General features: G+C 41.3%; 1 protein-coding gene across 1 annotated transcript; it reads left to right on the plus strand.

Moving 5' to 3' along the window:
* The first annotated feature begins 21219 nt into the window (after positions 1–21219).
* On the plus strand, positions 21220–22627 carry msx3 (muscle segment homeobox 3). Its single transcript, XM_085800205.1, has 2 exons — positions 21220–21775; positions 22174–22627. Exons 1-2 carry the CDS (start codon positions 21415–21417, stop codon positions 22578–22580), a joined length of 768 nt encoding a protein of 255 aa, XP_085656331.1. The 5' UTR covers positions 21220–21414; the 3' UTR covers positions 22581–22627.

Here is a 22627-nt window from a genome sequence, read left to right on the forward strand (position 1 = left end):
ACTAGCATAATAACTACATTTTGTGTGATTTATGGTCCTTATCAGCAATCAGTTATCACAAGGTTAGAGAGCCCTGCAGCCTTAAAGCTGAGATTGAGATATTTTATCATGAGACAATCTTTATTATGTAGAAATAGTTTCTCCAGTCTCTGTGAGAGGGTTGTTCCTACTCCTAGGGTTCAGTGAACTACAACAACAACAAACAAAAAAAGTATATCATTGTTTACTATGGAAATGATAGTGTATGTTTATGTGTTGGACGCATATATCAAAAACAAAGCTGACACTCAATTCAGCATTGTTGACACAGTTTGCTTCACTGTTTCTACCTGTAACAATTTCAACACATTTTAGAAATTGAATTCTACTCTGATTTTGGATGTGTACACGTGTTGCCAATATGTTATATTCAAATAATGGTTTTATTCAAAAGGGACACTGTCCAAGGTTGTATCAGTAATCAATAATGATTTATACAGAAACCTTCTCAGAATAAGAGAGACTCCCTCCGGTTTACAGCTTCAACCATTTAAAACAACTAATTACCCCTCACATTCACATTCACAGTAGGAGGACAGATTGGAGGCAGATGATTCATCTGTGATTTTAAGACCAGGCACCACTAAAGTGAATCAACTGTTCAGTGTGTCAGCTCTGAAATATGTCCATGCTAGATCCCATCCACACATGTAAAACTCATTATTTTAGTGTGTGTTTTACATGAGCTGTTTAAAGTAAATTTCTCTTTATGAGTCAGTTTTTTCTGATATGCACCCAAGAAAGAAACCATTTAACTCAAAGGCTATAGGTTAAACCTATGTAGATATACATACACCACCACAAACTAAGTCAGCTAATGTAACATAACATATACATCCCTGAGGGATATGATTTAATCTCAGCTTTCTCTCACTGTCCATCACACTACTGTTGACATTGAGGCAATATTACAACTCTTCACTACACCTCCTTCACTCTTCATATGACAGTGGGGGAGTCACTGAGTTAACATATGGGTTAATAATAGCTCACAACAGAAGGGTTCAGCAAACACACACACACACAGTACAGTATAGAACAGGAGCAGACAGACACACCGCACACTTCCTGCCCGGTACAAGGGATGGCTCCACGGCGTCTGCTGGTTATCTGCCCTCTCTATCAGATCCATATGTGCAAGTCCAACATTGCCCCTCGACTCGCCCCACACCCAGGTCACTCACTGGCCTACTGTCTTCGACCTAAACATGCTCTCCCTAAGCAAGCAAATGCCAGACGTCTAAGCAAACAGCCTGTTCAGTTTTTACTGCTGCAGTATATAACATTATTTAAAAGAATATTTAGATGAATGCTAAGAATGCCATGAGAAAATCAATACCATTTAAATGTTTGTAAGCTAAATATGAAGGTACAGACAACAGCTAGTTAGCTTAGCTTTGCATGAAGACCAAAGGCAGGGGGAAACAATTAGCTTGGCTCTGCTGAAGTTAGCCCCTGTAAAAGCATAAATTGTTGTTTCTACGCTTTGGTTATTGAATGAATTAAACAAATTAGATATAATGTATCAATTAGGTACTGGTAGGCTGTTGTTGTTACACCAGGACAGAGCCAGGCTAGCTGTTTCCAATCATTGTGTTAATCAAAGCTAACTGGCTACAGGTTTTAGACATGACTGATGAGAGAGAGGTAGTCATCATTTCATTCAACTTTCAGCAAGAGGGACATCATCACATTTTTCAAAAATGTTAATCTATTCTTTTAAATAATACTGTCTTTATGAAGATAATCATAAAAACACTGCTGCCCGGCCCCGGCTCACCACTGATGACAAACTGGCTGCTGAGCCATTACAGAAATGTATCGGAGAAACCACAACCCCAGGAGAAGACAACCCGCAGCTCCAAGGCCTTGAAAGTGAGGTTTGATGGATCAAGTGTGCAGAGGCTTCTACCAATCCACCCTCTGTGCTCTGCACACAATCAGTAAAACAGCTTTCATGTGAAGCCCAGAGGCCCAGCAGTTACCAACACAGATTAACCACATGACTCTGTGCTCCCTGAACTTCTGATGCTCCCACAGGTTTCCAGGAAAACATGCTCCTCTGTGGTTGAACCAGCCTCTGGTTGTGGCAGAGAGCTGCAGCTCAGCAAATGAGTCGTTCTCCATTGGACTGAATCACGTCTCAGTCACGCCATCAAGGTGATCAAGATTTCTTAGTTTTTCACAGCAACAGTGGAAAGATGCAGTATAAATAAATACTACTGTGTAAACTTTTAAAATCTTATACTATATTTTTAATACGGAAACTTTTTAAAGGAATAGCAGTAATTAGCTTTGGCACATAACCCCTATAAAAGAGCAAATTGTCACTTAAGTCTCTGTACACATTAAATTAATGACATATAACATGTGAGGAGCTGTTAGGTGGATTAAAGCCAAACTTGTTGTTTCCCAGTTTCCACTCTTTATGCTAAGATAACTGCTGCTGTGGCATCATTTCAACCACAAAAATAGGGAGAGATATTTATGTCTTTATCTAACTGATCTCATTTTACTGCCACTTACATTTTTTATTAGCAGTGATTCTACAGCAAAGCACATCCCTCTATTAAAACTCTCTAAATGTAATATGTACATTCATGTTTTATTGCTCTGATTTGTTCATAGATTTATCTTATTAGGGTCATATATTGGTCATATTTCACAATGAGTTTGTTTATACTTTAGTGATGAAGAAATTTATGTAGTGTAATTGTCAAGCCTGGAAGCAAACCAAGAATGAAAGATGGCAAGATACCTCAATGAGTCTCTCTTCTTTCAAACAGCCTGCAGGTGATATGAGGATAATTGAATCTTTATATGTGGTATGTACAGATTATACCCTGACACCTCTAGGACTCATCACAGGCTTGGTTTAATCTGCCAAGCACATGAGGTGCAAATACGTTTTCCTTGTCCCGCCACATCACGTACTTCTGTTTGTATCCTACTGTTGGTTCGGTGCATGTGGTGGTTCAACGTGTGAACGTGCATGTGTCACATGAATGGCAAACTTTTCAGAAAACGTAACAGCAAGACCAGAACGAATGGGAGTTGTCAGCAAGTAATGATTGCTCCCAATAAACTGTGAAGCAAACACACACACACACACAAACACACACAGCCTTTCAATGTTATTGCACAAAATGTAAAGAGGGAGCCAAGAATAAATTGCCTGTCTGTAACTATTTAAATGCAACATTAAGTCATGATTTATGCTCGTAACTCTGGGTTAGAAAACATGCTCCAAATGTTGCAGCTTGCAGCAATTTATGGGGGAAACCACTAAAATGAATATTTGACTGAATTCCCATTTCAAAATGAACAAACTTGGCTTCACTTTTCTTAATGTTACTGTTGCACACTTGTTGCATGGGTGTGTGGGGGCGCATGCATGAGCAATGGATGCTTGTGTACACAGTTTGCAGTGTCTCTTACCCACATGCAGAGTGTGTAGTCAGATACGGTAGATTAATATGTCATTGCCACCGATGACAGCACTCTCTTGAAATTGTATCTTAAGTGCAACATCTGTTATTCTGGCTCTGCCCCAAAAGTCATAGAAGCTTTATCACTGCTGAAACTGTGAGGAATGCAGCCGTCGTGTTTCTACTTGACTTAAAGTGGCATCTTTATCGAGATTTCTCTACGGGTAAAAGGGCAATCATAAAATTCAATATCTAACGGGCGACAATCAGACTCCATGCTAAACCTCAACAGAGACTATCATTATCTGAGGTGTGAGAATTAATATTACATAATTGTATGAAAACAGAAAAGATACCCCTCCGCACTAAAACAATCATCAGCACCAAAACCTCCATCATCCTCATCATTACTGTCAGTAAATCCCATAAAGGTCGTCCTGCAGCGTGGGGCTGTCAGCTAACCGCCACCACTGTCTTCACTCGCAGTCTTCCGTCACATCCCCCATCACTCACAACATTTAGGAAAGCTGGGGTTTTCTAAATAACTAAAATTAACTCAATGATCTACAATTAACTTAATTGATGCCTCACCAACACCCATTAAACACACATTAGACATCTCACAGTGGAGTTTAACCGCACAAATTACAGGGCTGAGGGAAGGACCTCCATGGAAGAGCGGAGGCGAACATGAAATGTTGTGACGACGGTCTGGTGAACGGAGGAGCTGTCAGGCTTGTGAGGCAGCCGCAGAAAGAATTAGTGAACCATCTGCTCGAAAGTAACATGCCGGCAGTTCAGTTTTCGACACTGCCTTGAGCATGTTTTGATGCTAAGTGCTTAATAAAATGCCTTCTCCCTGAAGAGGCTGGATATTAGGTGTGTTTTGGGGGTGGGGGGGTTAAAGGACGGGAGTGATGAGCCAGTCAGTCTGGGGCCACAGGTAATATCTGAGACAGTTCTCCAGCAATAATAGCACTGATGACAGCAGAGGCAGTTGAGGGGAGATGGACCAGGAGCTGCACGAGTCCGACTACACAGGAGACAGGCAGAGAGAGCAACTTTCCGCTGTCTCTTATGTAACTGATGACAGAGGACTGGGAAATTCTTTGTCTGTTTCAGATGAGACGCACAGGAATATGGTTGACCTTTTTGTCCAGAGCGGCTAATCTGAAAAGCCGCACTGAGTTTCTGTGTGAACGCCGGCCATTAGTGGCTCCAGCTGCTCGGGGCTGACGCAGAGCCATCGCACAGCTCCGACAGTGTGTATCAGCCATGGAAATATCATATTATAGACACAATAATGAGAGGGAGAGCTCAGGTGGTCCCTCCCGTTCTCTCTCACGCACACACACAAACATACCTCACACCCTTATCCTGCCTCAATCACACCCCTCATAAACTCAGTAAACATGTGGGAGCTGTTAAAGTAAGTTTAATGGCTATTTACTGTGTTTTGTACGCTTCTCATTAAACACATTTTCCACTCGAGGAGAACTAATGTTTTGGAAAACTCTGTTAAATCAAGCACACATCATGCCAAAACTTGGCAGATGTGGTTCATTAATTAAACAAACTGCCCTCTACAGGATTAAGCAGGGAACTGCAGAAACATGACCACTGACATGCTCTCACAGAATAGTTTTACAGATGTGGCTTTACCTGTTGTTAGTTGCTGTTGTTTTATGTTTTACAATGTGATAACTGAGGTCGGCATACATCAGGATGCGTTTGTTTGAGATGCTTTTTGGATATGGGGACGTTTATGTGCTTAAAAATCACAAAGGCTCTCCTTTAAAACTATTAAAAAGCCTTTATTTTAACAGCATAGTCATGTGAGACCTTAAAACCAATAAACTGCAAAGCATTTCAGTACAGCAAAAGAATTTCCAATAGCTTTAAAGTAGATTGCCTTAGAGTGTTTTGTGATTTTTGGGTAATAATTATCTTTGGATTAATCATTAAGAGTGAATCAGTCACACATGTGTGTCATGTGAGCCACTGTTAGGATAAAAATGTTGATTGTAGCTCTTTCAATTGAGATTGAGGCCTGTAAAATTTAAACTATCTGCTTTTTCAGCCGTTATTAAGTCGTTATCTGAGACAAGTGATGATGGTGCCAGAAACGAAAAGCACTTTCAGGGTGGAGTACTTAAAACAAGACACAGAGAAAAAAAAACAACCTCGGCCTCCCCCTCGTCCCCCCTCCTGCTCCAGCCACTGAATGCCTCCTCACTGGAGTCCACAGCGGCCCTGGTTGCCAGCTGGAGAAGCCCCGACCTTTAACATCTGACCCCCAGCACCACAAAATTCATCACAGAGCCGTCGGCTCAATGCACTCAGCGGGGAGCGCATCCTGTGAAACAGTGTCACGACAACAGAGCGGGCAGACACCGAGTACAGGTGTTAACAGTGAGGAGGACAGGTGTTAAGGATGTTCTTCACACTGCACACTCCCCCCCCCTCCTCTCTTGATACTCACATTGAAGAAGTATCCATAACATCACAGAAATCCTCTCAGATTCTGTCACGCTCTGAACTGGTGAGTTGTGTGTGTTTGAGTTTGCGTGTCACGGTCCCATCTGTCCTGATGCTCCTGGGTTAAAAAGAGGATCCTGCTGTTCCTTGATGGAAAGCTGCCTGCTACAGAGAGATCCGGTTACAAGAGTGCCGCGCTTTCATCCTTATTAAAGAAACATGTGCCCTCTCTGTGCAGTGATGTCGGCAGATGAAACTTTTTCATGCTGTCTGCTTTTAGTTTCTCTCAGTAGAGATAAGGATATTACACAGATATGATCAGTCCACAAAACTCTAATCTTCTGAAGTTTATACACTCCTTTGTCATAAGAAACAAAAGGTTCAGCCTGTGAGAATATGTAGAGATGAATAAAAAGACTGTTATTTGTATCTGATTTATGCCTCCTTTTGGTGCATCCTCATACTTGAAATAAGGGTGGTTTCTTTGTCACACAGTCAAAGGATAATTACAGACTGCCTGGTGACAAAGAATGTTACACCCAGCTGATTCAATTAAGATGATTACTTAATCTTTGGTCCTCCCCGTTTCTCCACAACTGGATTGGAGCGTGGCTTCTAGGGCTGCTCTCATGTGCTGGTTTGGCGTAACAGCAAAGTTTCTCTCAGTACAGGGAGCAATTTGACCAAAAATCTTTACTAATGTTAATTTCATTAGCATCTTACAATTGGAAATGTGTGCTATATTCGAATAAATAAACAACCCCAGGATCAACACAGTCCTGATGTCTTCTTACCCTGCTAATCTTCAACTTATGTGAGAATGAGAGCAACAAAACTATAATAAAAAACGGTCTCTTTCAAGTTTAAAACACAAAACAGGGATACTGACATCCTGAAGTGGACAAGACCTAAAATCTGTGAGATACTGATATATAAATGTTGATATTTTCTAGTCAAAATCCAAGTGTTGTACCTATTCTAATGCAAAAAATCTCCCCAAACACAAAAGGCTCACATTGCATTCTGGTTTTATGACATTAAATGCCTGCTTTTATGAAGCAAAGACATTTCCAGTATTTAAGAACTACACAGAGTGTGTATTTGCCCCTGTGTATAATGCTCAGTAACTGCGCTGTCTCACAATGACAAATTGTAATCGGATTTGAGGAATCCTGTTACATGTAATACATCGTTCATCAGCCGCAGCTACTATAACGACCTCCATTCATGCCAGAATAGCAAAGTTGCTCATTGCACGTCATTCAGTGCCAAGTAAATATCCTCGGCACAGTCAGAGGATGTGAGTCAGACCTCTGAATCCACTCCACTTCGCAGGCTTTCATTTGAGGACGATGACTGTCCCTAAGATGTCTATCTCTGTAGTCTGAAGCCCCCGTGCAGCCGCCGCGCTCCCTGACCTCCCCTCCCAGACCCGGCTTTGTTCCCACGCTGTGCCCTGTGGAACGTCTGGCTCCAACCTTTTCAAACCATAATTACATACCTGCAGAAGGCAGACAACAGCAGCAGCGGCAGCAGAAAGAGACACAGCATGAAAGAGGAAGGGGTCACCATCAGTGATACGTGATAACTCGCTGCCATGCACAAACCACTGTATCCAATTTACTTTAAAGGGAAGTACTGTAAATAAGTCTTTTACAGTCACTGCTCACTGAAACAACAGTAATGTCGAGTGTCTCCTCCGTTCCTCTGAATCCCAGCAGCTCAACATATTAAATATCACTCTGTTGCATACAGCGTCTCTCCAGTGAAAAGATTACTGCTGTCGGACATGTTTACATAATGTGGATAAAACAACTCCAGATAAAGTGCAGTCAAACAGTTCTGACATAGAAAAGGAGCGGATGCAGAAGTAGACGCCATAAAAGGAGATACTGCAGTGATGTTTATACTGGTCTTCTTTTGATTTAGATATATCTCAATATGAGGGTAAAGTAAGAGGAAGTTAAACTTAACTTTGAGAATGACGTGGTATCTAAAACTGCGGCATGTTATGGCACGAATGCTTTGAAATTTCTCACTGAGCTTGATTTGCCTTTTGCTGGCATAATCAGTGACTCACTGTTGTAATCTCTGTTTAGGCAACTATTTAAAATATGTTATGGGTTACAATAAGAGAACAAAGCATAATATGAAAAATGAGGGAATATTTTACCAGAACGTTCAGAGGATTTTTTTTTATTTTTTTTTAATAATTCACATTTCATTCATGCACTGTAAAGATTTTCGCCGTGAATTTACAATAAATTATTGGATAAATTTTGCATGACTTTCACAATAAGGTTACTGTGAAATATACTCACAGCAATTTACTGTAATTTTATACCTGTGATATTACAATGCATTGTTGTAAAAGCACAGCTGTATACTGTAACTTCACAGCTTCAATGACAAAGCAATTACTGTGATATTACAGTACATTACTGGGGAATTACAACCTTTTGCTGTACATCATTACAACAAGGCCCTGTACTTTTACAGTGTGTACTGTAAATGTAATGCACAAGTTCATAGTAATTTATTGTGAATTTACAATGTATACTGTGGAAGTCATATAAGTAATGCAGACAAAGTTTCAATTTACTGTTAGCCCAATGGCATATTTATTTACAAATAAAACATACATACATACAGTAAATGCCAAGATATTCAAGAATTCAAGAAATTCAACAGTTATAAACTTTCCAAAGCCATCTTAAAGGGATAGTTTACCCAAAATTGAAATTTCACTCATTATCTACTCACCCTCATGTGGACTAAGGGCTGGGAGAAGTTTCAGAGTCCTCCGTGGCTTCTCTGAGTTACAGGGGGTCTCGACGTAGCAGTGCATGTCCATATGATGGTTGCAAATGGATACCACTTTTCTTCGTAACAAAAAGACACACCAAAAAACATCCAAATACCTCCATGCTGCTCGTATGTAATGTCCGTCTTGTATTGAAGCCCCGAAATGCGAAATTGTCCCCAAAAAAATTAAATAAGTCTATTCTTCAAGCTTGTTTGTAGCGGAAGCTCCTCTTCCTGGTCCGTCAAATTTGGACGAACCAGGATCTGTCCTCTTCGAGAGAAGAAGAGCTTCTAGAAGCTTCCGCTACAAAACAAGCTTGAAGAATAGACTTATTTAACTTATTCAATACAGACGGACATTACATACGAGCAGCATGGAGGTATCTGGATGTTTTTTGGCGTGTCTTTTTGTTACGAAGACAGTTGGTATCCATTTGCAACCGTCATATGGACATGCACTGCTACGCCGAGACCCCCTGTAACTCAGAGAAGCCACGGAGGACTCTGAAACTTCTCCCAACCCTTAGTCCACATGAGGGTGAGTAGATAATGAGTGAAATTTCAATTTTGGGTGAACTATCCCTTTAAAATACAGAGAAATTGTACAGAAACGTGGAATTCACTACCTAGCTGTGTCACAATAACAGTAAGAGGATAGGAATGAGGCCTACATGGCAAAATAAGAGAAGGGAGAGAGCAATGAAGGGATGTCAGAAAGGGGTAGTTTCCTCAAAAGGGTGCTCACATAAGGGTTCATTGTTGTCCACTTCTTGGTCTTTGGTCCACTTCTTCCTCGATGTCCAAGAAGCACCTGTTAACAAGCAAAGATAGTTTCAGTTTTAAATAGACTTATGTATTGCAGGCAGCATTTGTCAAGGCATTTTCCCATATCACACCCTAATAGACTTATAATCCAAACTTGTTGGATCTCCTTTGATCATTCCGAAAAACTTACCACATATTGGGATCTAAACGGTTACTTGCATGAAAAACATCAAGATTGCTGATCACTGAATTAGAAACCTATACTATAATATGAATTACAAGATCAAATCTGATCTTTATACAATACCTTTAGTGACTGTCCAGCGACAGGATACTCAAGGTTGAAGATGCAATAGCTGCTGAAGAAAGCAGGGTGGGCCCATCACATGTCCCTCAATGGATATCAGCCATCCAGAGGGCTTCATCATGTCACCTGAAATGAACAGATAAAACATCATGTGTTATGAGCACTTTGAGATCTGTTTCAAATATAAAGTGCTCCACAAATGTTCATTGTGGCCATGTAAATTCCTAGAATCAAAATAAAATACTGAGTTAGAAATGTGGATAACAGATCCAAGAAACTTTACCATGATTGATCAAGGAGGCGGTGCTGGGGAGTTCTGCAGTATTGACGTCCATGGCAGTGGCACATGGCTGTAAAATAGTAAACACACCATAGCAGATATTTAACATTAAATATTGTTCATTGGTCAGAGGTTTCATACAAGGTAATACATGGCGTCTAATGTAATCACTTATTTTCCATTTTAATAATATTTTGAATTAAAAAAATCTTACATCAGCTTCAAGCATTAAATTCTCCTTCGGCTTTTTGAAGTCCGACATTAGGAGCAGCAGGATGCAGGCAGACTCGTCAGGGTCTGGATCACAGCAGGCCACAACATCTCGGATCTGGGGGACATCGACGTCCGTCAGGGCCGTGGTGGTGTCATTTGAATGTAAAAACATTGACATGACCAAGTAGGGGAAAATAAAAAATGTAAAATTAATTTCACACATATACTGTATATCAGAAAATGTTCTAGCTGGTATGGGATCGATACGGCCGAGGTGTCCCACTTTCTTCAAAAAAAGCCCAAACCCAACTATATGATCAAATGTTGAGTCATTATGACCTTTAGCCTATAATCTTAACACATTAACACTTTATACGGTTCAGCAAAAGCATGATGTACGGCAGCTAACGTTAGTAGTTGGGTAGCATTAATGAAAAGACAGCTATTAGCAAATGCTATGAGACAACCTTTCGGGCACTTGCTTAAAAAAATATGAAATGTGTCATGCAATATACGTTCATTTGAAAGTAAAAAACCCATAACATTGGAGTTATGCATGCAGCTCACCTTCTCCATTCAGTCCAGAAGAGAAAATGGCATCTTCAGGTTCAGTTGGTTCAGTGCGTCGGTTAGGTGTCATGTGACCATGGAATATTTGAAAAAACAATATTTTACTGTGATAAAACTGTTGAATGCTGTGAAATCCTTGCATGTTTTTACGGTGTTGCTGTGACATTACAGACCTTGTTGTGATATAACAGGAGTTTTTTGATTGCAGTATTTAACTGTAAAATAACAGTTAAAATCTGTAAAATCACAGGATTCTGTAGTTTTTACAGGTATTCATCGGGAAATTACAGGAAAACTTAATTACAACAAGTTACTGTAAAATAATACTGTTAATTATTGTGAAATCCTTGTAATTTCTAACAGTGTGTGAACAAAATATAAAACGATAAATTCTGTTCTAATAACCCAATCCAGTGTAGTAGATGCAAAAACTACAGGCCGTGTGTATTTCAGCAGCTACTCACACATGTAGTGATGAGAGTTAAACACTGTACCCAAATTCAAAACTCCCCACAACTCTTTGCAAATTAAACTAACACAATAATGATGCCCACTGTGTTCAAATAAGCCTACACAAGATGAATCTCACCGAAGAGGGTTGCTGTTACATTATTGGTTTACATAGTCCTATGAACTTATCCCTGAGGAAAGACGCTTGCCAGAATGGGATTTTACTAATGTCACTAAATCACTCCCAGCTGGTCTGACTGCAGGAAATGCTTCTTTCTTCTCAAAACCTCAGAGCAAATAGTACATGAAGCATGGTGCATTCATGAGCATGTCTGTCCTCAGAATTTATGTTAAACTGTCTGTCCGGGATTTCATAGCGTTTAATGCTCTCCAGGGCTGCGGTCACAGTCTGTCTCTGTCAGTCTGCTCAGCCCCTCCGCGCTGCCATGAGAGCCCCCATTCACCACTTAACCTTTCAAAAGTGCTCAACTAACTTCAGAGGGGGAAACCATTCCTGGCTTAAGAAGGTGTGAGGAACGCCAGATCAGCGAGCATTGATTCCATAATGATGGTAACAACCGCTTTCAGGTCAGCCGCTCAGTGACTGTGGGTCTGAGTGGGTATTTAAAGGGTCTAATAGACATTTGAGCAGGCTTTGGTCTCATGCTTGTAAAAGCAGTTTAGCAAAGAGGTAAACAGCCTGGGGCCAGCAATAACAGAGTGGAACTGATTAGAGGAGGAGAGAGAAAGAAAGAAAAGAGAGGAAAAATGAGACAGGGACTGATAGCATCTTCTTACCAAAGTTAATTATATTAGTTGGCTAAAGACTCCATAATCTCTCAGATGACTGTTTTTAAAATTATATGTGAACTGCAAGACAATAACAATGAATATTCTGTGGAAATATTTCTGTTTTCTGGAGCAGGAGCAGGTATTAAACTGACCCTCGTTCATTTTACTGAAAGATTAATAACATGCAACCTGTTAACCAGTTAATATTAGGTCAAAGGGTTTTAATTATTTTAATATTTTTTTTGTACGTTTTATGATAGGGTTATTATCACTGATTACAAAATCATGCTCAAACAATAATCAACAATAATTTGTCTTGATTATTAGACTACAACCCATAGAGTTTGTCCTAAAATGTATCGCTGTGCCTCAGTCATGTCTGATTCTGCTCAGGATTCACTTCTGTAAAGAACAGGGCGGGACACATTTCCTGACGGGGTGAATGAGAAAAAAACATGTATAGTTTACTACTCGAAGGGTACTACTTCGGTGGGAAAATGTATTTTTAATTATTTTTTTGTGCATATCAGTGATGTCAAACTTCTATCCATGACTCCATAATTTAGCCACGTATCATCATACTTTAGAGGGAAACATCAAAATGTTTTATTTTACCTGTTGTCCAGAAGCAGATTGAAGCATTTAAAGTATTTTTCGCTATCTCAAATATTACTACTTCTTTGTATAAGATCGTAATTCTTTGTTATTCAAATTCAAAATTTCACAGTATCAAGAGCACAACAGTCCGTGGCCATGTTGGCTTTTAACACTGGTTTGGCTCCAGGCGAACATTTTATCTCATTGGGCAGAAAGACAGTCGACTGTGAGATCAAGAAAAGATACAAGTCACTGTTGGTGAACAGGTGAAAAGTAACACTTTGATCTTTCCCTTTAGTTTTGTGAAGGAGGGGATATGTGACCAAATTATGAGCGCACACACAGTTTAAACTTCTGGAGTGTTGTATAAAATACATTTGAAACCACAATATATCAATTCAATCAATCAATATCATCAGTAAGTAAAAGTTCTATTCGCAAAGTCATGATAAGAGGCAGAGATTCAGTGACTCAGTGAATTTCTGTTGTTTTTCTTCTGCTTTGACAGGATGTGGATACGCTGAAATGACTAACCCTCTTTTCCTGTCCTTCATCACTCCTCTATCTTTTTTTTACTCTCTTCATCTCTCATCCCCTCCTTCACCCTATCTATCCATTGCCAAGTCTTCAAGTGTCAAGTGAAAGCTGTTGCTAATGAAAGTTAAAAAGCAAACTATGAAAAGGAGGTGAGAGGGAGGCAGAGGGAGGTGCATTCTCTTCTCCCCGCATGGGAAGAGTCTTGCTCGGGAGAGAGGGAGTTCAGAGGAGGAGGAGGAGGAGGGTGGAAAGAGGGTGGGTGTGGAGGGGAGCTGAGTGTCACCCCCATCGCCCCAGGACATGGAAAAAACATTTTGTTTCGTCAAGTTTCAAAGGCAACAGCAATTACATCAGAGACGGGGGATGACAGGACATCCCTGCACGGCAGCGGCAGAGCTGTAAAAAAGGAAAAGACAAACGCTGAGGGGCACGCCTTGAAAAACTTAACTGGGGAAACTCATCCTCTCCTCTCTTCTCTCATCACCTCTCCTCGCCATGGCTATAAGCAAAACTAAAGCAGCACCCCAATAGCTCATCTCCATGTCCTCTGTGTCCAGAGAAGGCGGCCATTGTGTGCCCGTTCCTCTCTCCCGAAGTCAGTTTCCTATTGAGGCTGTGAAAGAGCCTTTCAGGGGCCCTGTTTTGGCTGCGCAGCTCACCTGCAGAGGGGAAACTATGGGTCTATTCTAAAGCCCAGCAGCTGCCAGGGCAGAGAGGCTGGCACCCAGTGGGAGAGAGAATAGCGTCCGCAGAGCCTTTCAATATGAAGCCACTTAGTAACAGAAGGCATGTGCCAAGCCTGCAAAGCCAGAATGAGGAGTCACCCTTTTTGGAGTTCACTGCATATCAGAGAAGAGTTAGACCCATCTTCTCTTCGCTCCCTTTCTTCCTTATCCACTGTGTCCTTATCTTTGTCTGTTCTGTTCTTTGTCTGGCCTCGCTGTTTATGGACTAATAATCTACAGGTAGCAGTGTGCAAAGGAAGCGTGGACGGTATCAAATAAAAAACCTATGGAGGATTTAGGGAAAAGGTAAAACACAAATCAACAGGTGGGTTAGCGGAGAGCAAGAATTACACTGGCAACAAAAATGCTGCCAAAGCAGTAACCTCCTCCATTTTCTTTTTTTTTTTTTTTTTTTTACAAGTATCCGCCGAACCTTGTCGTGCGACAGATCAGGCTATGATATACCGCTGTGAGGATCCCAGTGGCTGCAGGCCTGTGAAGAAGCCTTCACCACACAAAGCCCCTTTTCTGTCAGCAGGCTAGCTCCCACACTGGCACTAATTTACGATGCCCTCACAGCAATTTCCACAGTCAGAGAAGTTCAATTGTGTTTTCCAGCTCATTAAGCATCAGCACAACAAAGCTTTCATCTTCTCCTTCATCCCCCTCTTCTCTCCCTCCACCCATCTTCCTCGCTTTATCTCCCTGTCCACTAATCTGCCGCTTTCAAGCATCCAGTATAAAAAGATAAAGTAGACTGGATAAAATGGGCTTCCTTATTCCAACAAATTTCCCTCTCCCTGTCTCTGTCTATTATTAAGTTTTTGGAGGATTTTTTTTTTTTTAAAGTTTTATTTGTAGCACAGCTCCAAGTCTGAAGGCTCCCCTCATAGGGAGAATTTAATGGTTGTTTATTCAGGGGCCTCTGCTGTGCCCTCCCATCTCTTTCAGAGCTTCATGAGACGACGTGGAATCTATTGTAATCTCAGAAGAATCAACTCAGCATATTTGTTCAGGTTGTCACTGCGCTGAGATCACAGGCACGCACTCACATTCTCACACAAATACAGATGAGCATCCTCAATATCTTTTAATTAAACTATATTTCTTTTAAACCCAGAATCTGTAGCAGACATGTTTGGTCCAGTATTGGCTAAAAGTATGAGAGATAAAAGTGTGACCATAACATCACACTGACTCAGTTCCTCTGATAGCCTGAAAGAGTCTGCATGAGGGGTTTGTGAATGCAAAATACTCTTCCCACAGTCAAAAATGCCGCTGAGCAAGGCATGTAACCCCAATTTGTTCCAGTTGCAGCTCCTCTGTGGCTTCCTCAGAGCCTCAGTAGATGATGAAACCGTCATTTATTGACATTATCAACTTGATCTTTTGAAGTCTCAGTGTACGAGACTTCAAACACACAGTTATGTACAGGTTTTGCTCCAGTGGGTAAAACAAGACAACTCTTACGACAATTAAATATCTTATATGCTACATAAACAAAAGGCGCCCAATTCACTATGTTTCTGAAGCGAAAAAAAAGAAGGTGGCACTTTCAGCTCTCCTCTATTTAAGGATCAGTTTAACATTTCTTTCCAGAATATGCTGATTTACTTTCTTGCAGAGTGAGATAAGCTGGACCACTCTCATATGTCTCTGTGCAGTAAACATGACACTAAAGCCAGCAGATTTGCGCTCATTTAGCATGGCATAATTGGCTTGAAACAGGGAGACAGCTAGTCTGGCTGTGTCCAGAGGAATTTAATCCATCTACCAGCTGAGCTGAGCTTCTTCTAATCTAAATATAGTGTTGATCACACAGACATTAGAGTGTAATATTCTCATCTGTCTCCTGGCAAGGAAGGAAATAACTTTTTTTCCCCAAAAAAGTCATATTACTCTTTGTCTCCTTTTGAATTCAAAGAAGTAGGCCTACCGCAGTCTCAAAAACAAAAAAGACAAGTATCTCTGTGTTGCTGCCATCATGCAAGTGGTTTCAGAGAATTCAATTTTAGTATTGTTTGGAAATGTTCAAACACATTTGCAAGACACACAAAACAGATCCAGCCATCTTCAGCTTCCAGCAGGCGGATACACCAAACTGTGTGTTCACTGCCGTCTCCCAGTGTGCTGTGGTCTGACCTCACGCTACAATTCACTTAAGACAAAGTGGGAAATTGATGCTGTGACACAGAAAATTTGTCAAATTTAATTCACTGTAAATCCACAGACTGTGGAGAGGAAACGGGAACACAAGTAGATAATAAAAAATATGTAGAGTATTATACAGTATCTTGTGGTAAGACCTTTTCAGTAGTTTATAGTTGAGCTTGTCTATATTTTAAGACTCTGCATGGGGAGAAGCTGCACCTCCAAGTGTGTGTGTCAGGTTTCTCTAGCTTCCATTAGTCCTGCGTTGTCCTCAGCTCCTCCTCTGTCATCACCCACATACTAACGACTCCTACATCTGCTACCATGGCCACACAATAAACAGCCTATGATAATTTGACATCATCATCATCATCATCATCATCATCATTATCCTCACAGAGTGCATGGCAGGCTACCATCTGAGTCCCCACCTCTGCTGTCAGCGAGGTCGCTGAGCTCACCCTAACCCTTGGCTCGCTCCGGGTCCAGAGAGGGTGTCCGGTTCCCTCTGCCCCCCTCCGTTCCTCCCAAACTGCAACAATAGAGCAACAATATCTCTGTGTTCACCTGTTAGCACCTGGCACCGCAGGTAAGACTCACTGCCGAGTCCCCGACAGCCAAACGCTCTGCTCATCTCTGTCGGACGCCATGTGGAACGCGCCTTCCTGTCACCAAGCCCAATATCCTACATACAAAACACACAGAGGCATAATAACCCACTCGCCTCTTGCTTGTCAACGCTTCCCCCCCCGGCAGCCGAATCATGCTAACATATACAAGATAAATGAAAAGCACTTAACCAATCAACAACCCATCAGGTAATTACAAAGGTTTCAAGCATTTGAGTCCCAAACATGTCATCCTCCAGGAGGGAATTACAGACTCACAAATAATGCATAGATCAGACAACTGCAGTTCATGTGGGCTTAAAATGTATTTTCAAGTTAACAATTCAAGTTGACGACATTTATGGCTTTCGATATGGCTACACTTATAGTTTCACATAAATTATTCAAATAGTGGTTTTCCTGGACAGCATTCAAACTGTTGAAGTCTTACCTACAAAAGTTAGCTCTAACCCTGTTTACTTTCACACAACTGGCAAAATACAATGTCTGTGTGATTTGTCAAACACAGCCCCCTCCTTTATGATACGATTCATATTGATGCCCTAAGCAACCCGTAGTAACTCTTTGTAAAATTTCCAGTAATATTTCACTCTGCGACCCCTTGAGCGATGTTCTCAGGTGAAAACTTAAGTATGTCCCAGTGGTTGGTGCGGGTCATATCAGTGACGCCACTGACAGGTTAGACCTGACCCTCATTGGGTGTAGAGAGAGAGCAGCAGCTCACATGACACAATGTGTTGATGATGGTGGGAAAGATAAAACAACTAATCAAGGCTAACAAGTTGTGGCGCTTCCCTTCCAGCTCAGATCAGTTGATGCTGTGGGAAGACCCCAGGCCTTCCATACACTCTTCTTTGGCATGACTGGGCCTGAGCGAAACAGAGCTGGAGTCAAGCGGGCCAAATGTAATAAAACGCTCATATCAATTCAATTTACAGTGTGAGTGTTGTAAGCAGCCTATTCCAATGTAAATGGTCTGACTGTGATAAATAGATATAAATAGTCCTGTAATCCAATGATCCCAGTTTATGTCATGGACGCTGCTACGGTAGCTTTAAGTTTGCTCTTATTAATGTCCTCAATGAGGCCTCTTCATTCTACCACGTGACGTGATATAATCATCATGTGATGGCAGGACATTAACTAGTCACAGTTAATGGCGTTCAGTGATGGCGTGGTGATGAACAAGCTAGATGAGGTTATAGGGCTGTAAATTTAGAGTTGTGGACACAAGTCACATGACCTGAACTCAATCCTGACTTTACATGGATTGTACATGGAAAATAAAAAAGATGAGACAGAGTATCCCATCCAATTTAAAACATAATTTGGCATTAAAATGTAATTTCAGACATGAAAGCTGCAGTGGACTCTGGAATATTTATTACTGAGACTTGACATGAGACTAGACATATGATATTTTACATTTAGAGTCATTTCCAGAGAAAGGACCAATTTAATCACACCAACAACGGCTCAGTATGAGCTGAAGGAAATGGACCAAATCGTAAAAATGCTAATACTTGTTTGAATTTCAATCAACACTGCATTCTGTCTGTGAATATAAAGAGAATTCATATAGGGTGTGATTTTATTGTAAATGTCAGCCGGAAAAGGAAAGTTTGTGATCGCACATCCATGGAGATTTTGACATACTGCACAAAGTTGGCACGTCCACTCAGACACAGGATAATACTCTGTTATGCTTCACCGGGCAGGCCTCCCGTCTCTTTTAAAGACGATACACTTTCACCACAACGCTCCCCGCTGTGTGTTTCATAAATGTTTATCCCACATGACTTCGGCCCCCTCCACAAAGTTTGCTTAAGAGAACTGGAAACCCTGCCAACTCTCATGAAAGAGAATGATTTAAAAAATGAAATATATAAAGCTTGTCTCAACATGCTTGTTTGAAGGGAGAACTCTTTTGGAAACCACAATTACCTCCCTAAACAATTCTCCACTTTGGCAAGCCAGCAAGGATCAGAGAGGTGTGTATAAACGTGTGTGTGTGTGTGTGTGCGCATGTGCGTGTACAAAAACCAGGCTGACAATCAGACTGACTGGTTGTAGTTCGGTTTGATCGCTGTTTGATTGCTTTTTTTTTTCTTTCATTTGTATGTTTAATAGGTTTGAAAATTATAATTGTTTCTTCACACTGGTGCCGAGGCTTCACAGTTCACAGTGTTATTCAGTTGGATCATCACTTTCAAATGTGTCAACAAGAACTAGATGGACTGCCTCACTGCCACATTCATTGTCCACAGAGGATGAATTTTAAAAACTCCAATATCAACAGACTTTATGTCCAACACCATCAGCAGGTTGACATTTCAGACTTTATGGTCTGGCATTGGATGAAGAGTCCTGAAATTTGGCACATATCCATAGTGCCCAGATGTTGAATCCTAATAACTGGGCAACATTTCAGCTCCACCAACAGGACCAGTGATGTCAACATCAACATACTGGATGGATTAGTATAACGTTTTGTACTAAAAGAAATTCCCAAACAATGAATCCTCATAAACTTTGATGATCCTTTTACTTTTGATTTTGTGTCTTAAATATGTAAAAAGTGTTCAAAACTTTGGTTAATTACCAATACTTAATACAAAACGAATAGCTTTACAATCACCTTAAGCTGTATTTGTCTTTTGAGCTAATAAACAAATGTTGGCATTTATGTAGTCTGTAAACTTTGAACTGATCTGGTTGTATTTATCAAATGCATTGGAAAGTCCTAATGCATAGATTTAAAAAAAAAAAGATTTAAAAAAAATACTAAAACTGTAGTGCAGCTACTGAATGAATTTTCATCTCTCAAACCAAAATACTGAACTCATTGTTGACTTTGCTGGCATGTCTGTGCGACTCAGGGAGAGAGGCAGGAAATATCATTTACTCATTCATTATAAAACAGTTGAAGAGAAACAAAACATTACAGACAGCCCTACATCCTTCTTCAAACAGAAGGGGAGTGAGAGTGGTAATATTCGCACTAAGTAGAGGAGAATGTAATGTTGCGGGGCACTAAATTACAGTCATTGAAAGCTTGTATGGTTACCCAGCAATCTATCACTGTCACACAGAGAGGGAGAGGAGGGGGGCAGAGCAGACAGGCGCCAGGCGCAACAGGATCAAAGCAGAAATGTACCTCGGGGAGAGAAACAGTTAACTTCATTTAACCAATTGTCCCGGAGACAGACAGACAGTGTGCTGCAGCAAGCCCAGCAATAGCTCTAATAGGACAGAAAAACTCTCACATATTAGGTTTCACTGAAAATGGTTCGATTTAATATGAGGAGCAGCAAAACAAGGCCAATTTGGACGGGCCCCTTCAATGGGCTCCTGCAACATTAGTTGGGGTTTTACTGTCTTTGAAAGGGATCACAATGAACACAATAGGCTGAAATATGGCCAATGTACAACCATAGATAATTGGATTACAGGCCACAAGACAGAAATTTACAGTGATAATAACTCTTAAGAGAATAAAAAGTACTGTAATCCTGGATTGTCTTACTGCTTTAATGAAACAAAGTGATAAAATACTGCGAACATTTTCCCAAGCATAACCTCCAGTATGGGGACAAACAGCAGCTCTATAGTTTCAGCAACATAAGGAAAGCATTTATGCTGGTAAACTTTTGTAAAGTAAATGTTCTCTAACATCTTGCTCTTTTGGAGTCTATTTAGCCACTTGGGAACAGCTAAACAAGATGTAAATAGAGCATTAACATATTATCACTGATAGGGGGGTACGACAAACACCCCAAGACACAGCTGGCTTATGTGTGCAGAGGACATGAGTCGTCATGAATATTCATTTGAAGTCGTGTATGTGTCAGAAAGTTAGTCCAGTTTTGAGTGTCCTTTTAGCTCTGTTGTTGATCTCAGTGTATAGCAGGACTTTAAAGCAGCTGCCTGTTGCTTCTGGGCACAGGGTTGATGAGGACGTTAAATCAAAACAGTCTGTGTTGTAAAATCAAAACACTGTGTTGAAAGGCACAAAAGTGCTCCATAGCTCCACAGCGCTGATGGAAAATGCAGCATCATATAGGCTACTTCCTCTAAAACAAGAAACACATGTCATGTTCAAATTTTGTCAAATGATCACCTGTTAAAAACTGATCGGTGCAGCTTTAAACTTGGTAAATACCTAATCTTAAGAAAGTTATGGTGAGATGTGGTCAGCATTTGCCCACATCAGCTAAATTTATATTCACTGAAATCAGAGAAATCTTTAGTCAATATTATGAATATTGAATAAGATGTGTCAAACAATATAATGTAATAAACACATGTAAGTGCTATTGAAGTAATGTCTGAGTGCACAAATGAAACCCTGTAATTGTATTTTGGTTTTTGTGGATGATATTGACCACTACGGTGTCATAATAAGCCCGACCTATCAGAAACTGTTTTGGTTGGGTCACGTGGAAACACCGACAGACTGATAGGCGGGTGCCAAGATGAAAGACGAATTTGTGGCAACATCACAGAGGGAGAGGCAGGTCCGTGCGTCAAATCTGAAGTTTACCACGCATCATCGGAGGAGCCTCAGAGGTCTGACAGATTTCCTCACGACGAAAACACGAAAACATAAAACAGGAGCGAGGAGGAGAGCGGCAGGAAAATTGGTTGTATGGCACCTCAGTCGTGCGTAATGAATCCTGCGCAGGGATCACCACCCTCGACTGCTCCGGGGGACATCTCACCGGAGGACAGAGCTACAGGCGACATGGGAACAGACGAAATGGATCTATCGCCCGTCAGAAGATGTAAAACCAAGACTTTGGATCTGCCTTTCAGTGTGGAGTCCCTCATATCAGAGCGGCCGCCCGGCAGAAGCGTCCACTCCCCGGAGCCTGGCTCCGACTGCGTCCAGGCGGTGGAGACCGAGTGCGCGTCACCCAGTGGACTTTATCGGTCCAAACCAGAGGCAGTGGACTCCAGTGACAAGGAAACGAGCCCCTGGTTTCAGGCTCCTTGCACATCCCCACCAAGTGAGTGTTGGATAGCTGCCCCCTGTCTTTATTGACACTGAGAAACGCCTGGTATTTTCATCTGTCAAACTGTTTTAAACTCAATCTAAAATCTCCAAAACTCTAGCTATAACAAACTAAAGTAAATATAGGCTTTGCTCACCTTGTGTGTTTTAATAGAAAATAATAACGAGGAAATTCAGTAAATCTAGAGATGATGGAGAGGGATTTTATGGAGTGATATGTGGTCGTGTTGCCTTAAAAAGTACAGAAACTGTTCATATGACACAAGCAACGTCTTCTTCTTGTCCTGTTTTGACTTATAGGCACTATAAAGGCTACAGTCTCTAAAACAAGAAACAAGAAATACATGTTTTGTATACCAGTGTTGTGATTATGTGACTTCTATATATTTCCAGGACTTCCCAGCCCGTCCAATTGTAACCTACGGAAACACAAGAACAACAGGAAACCTAGAACTCCCTTTACAACCTCTCAGCTGCTTTCTCTGGAGAGGAAGTTCCGTCAGAAACAGTACCTCTCCATCGCGGAGAGAGCGGAGTTCTCCAGCTCCCTCAGCCTCACAGAGACCCAGGTCAAGATCTGGTTTCAGAACCGCAGAGCCAAGGCCAAGAGACTGCAGGAGGCCGAGCTGGAGAAGATCAAGCTGGCCGCGAAGCCGCTGCTGCCGGCCTTCGCTTTCCCCTTCCCCCTGAGCGCACCTATGGGCGCTCCGTCCCTCTACGCGGCCTTGAACGCACCGCGGCCCGCCTTACCTGTCCCGGGACTATTCAGTGGACCATATGGGATGTACTACCTGTCTTAACCCTCACTAACTCTGAGCTGCATCGCTGGGAAAGTTGCCTTTAAAAA

The sequence above is a fragment of the Trachurus japonicus genome, chromosome 15 (assembly GCF_045865225.1).
Source record: "Trachurus japonicus isolate A0001 chromosome 15, Traja_1.0".
Classification (NCBI taxonomy): domain Eukaryota; kingdom Metazoa; phylum Chordata; class Actinopteri; order Carangiformes; family Carangidae; genus Trachurus; species Trachurus japonicus.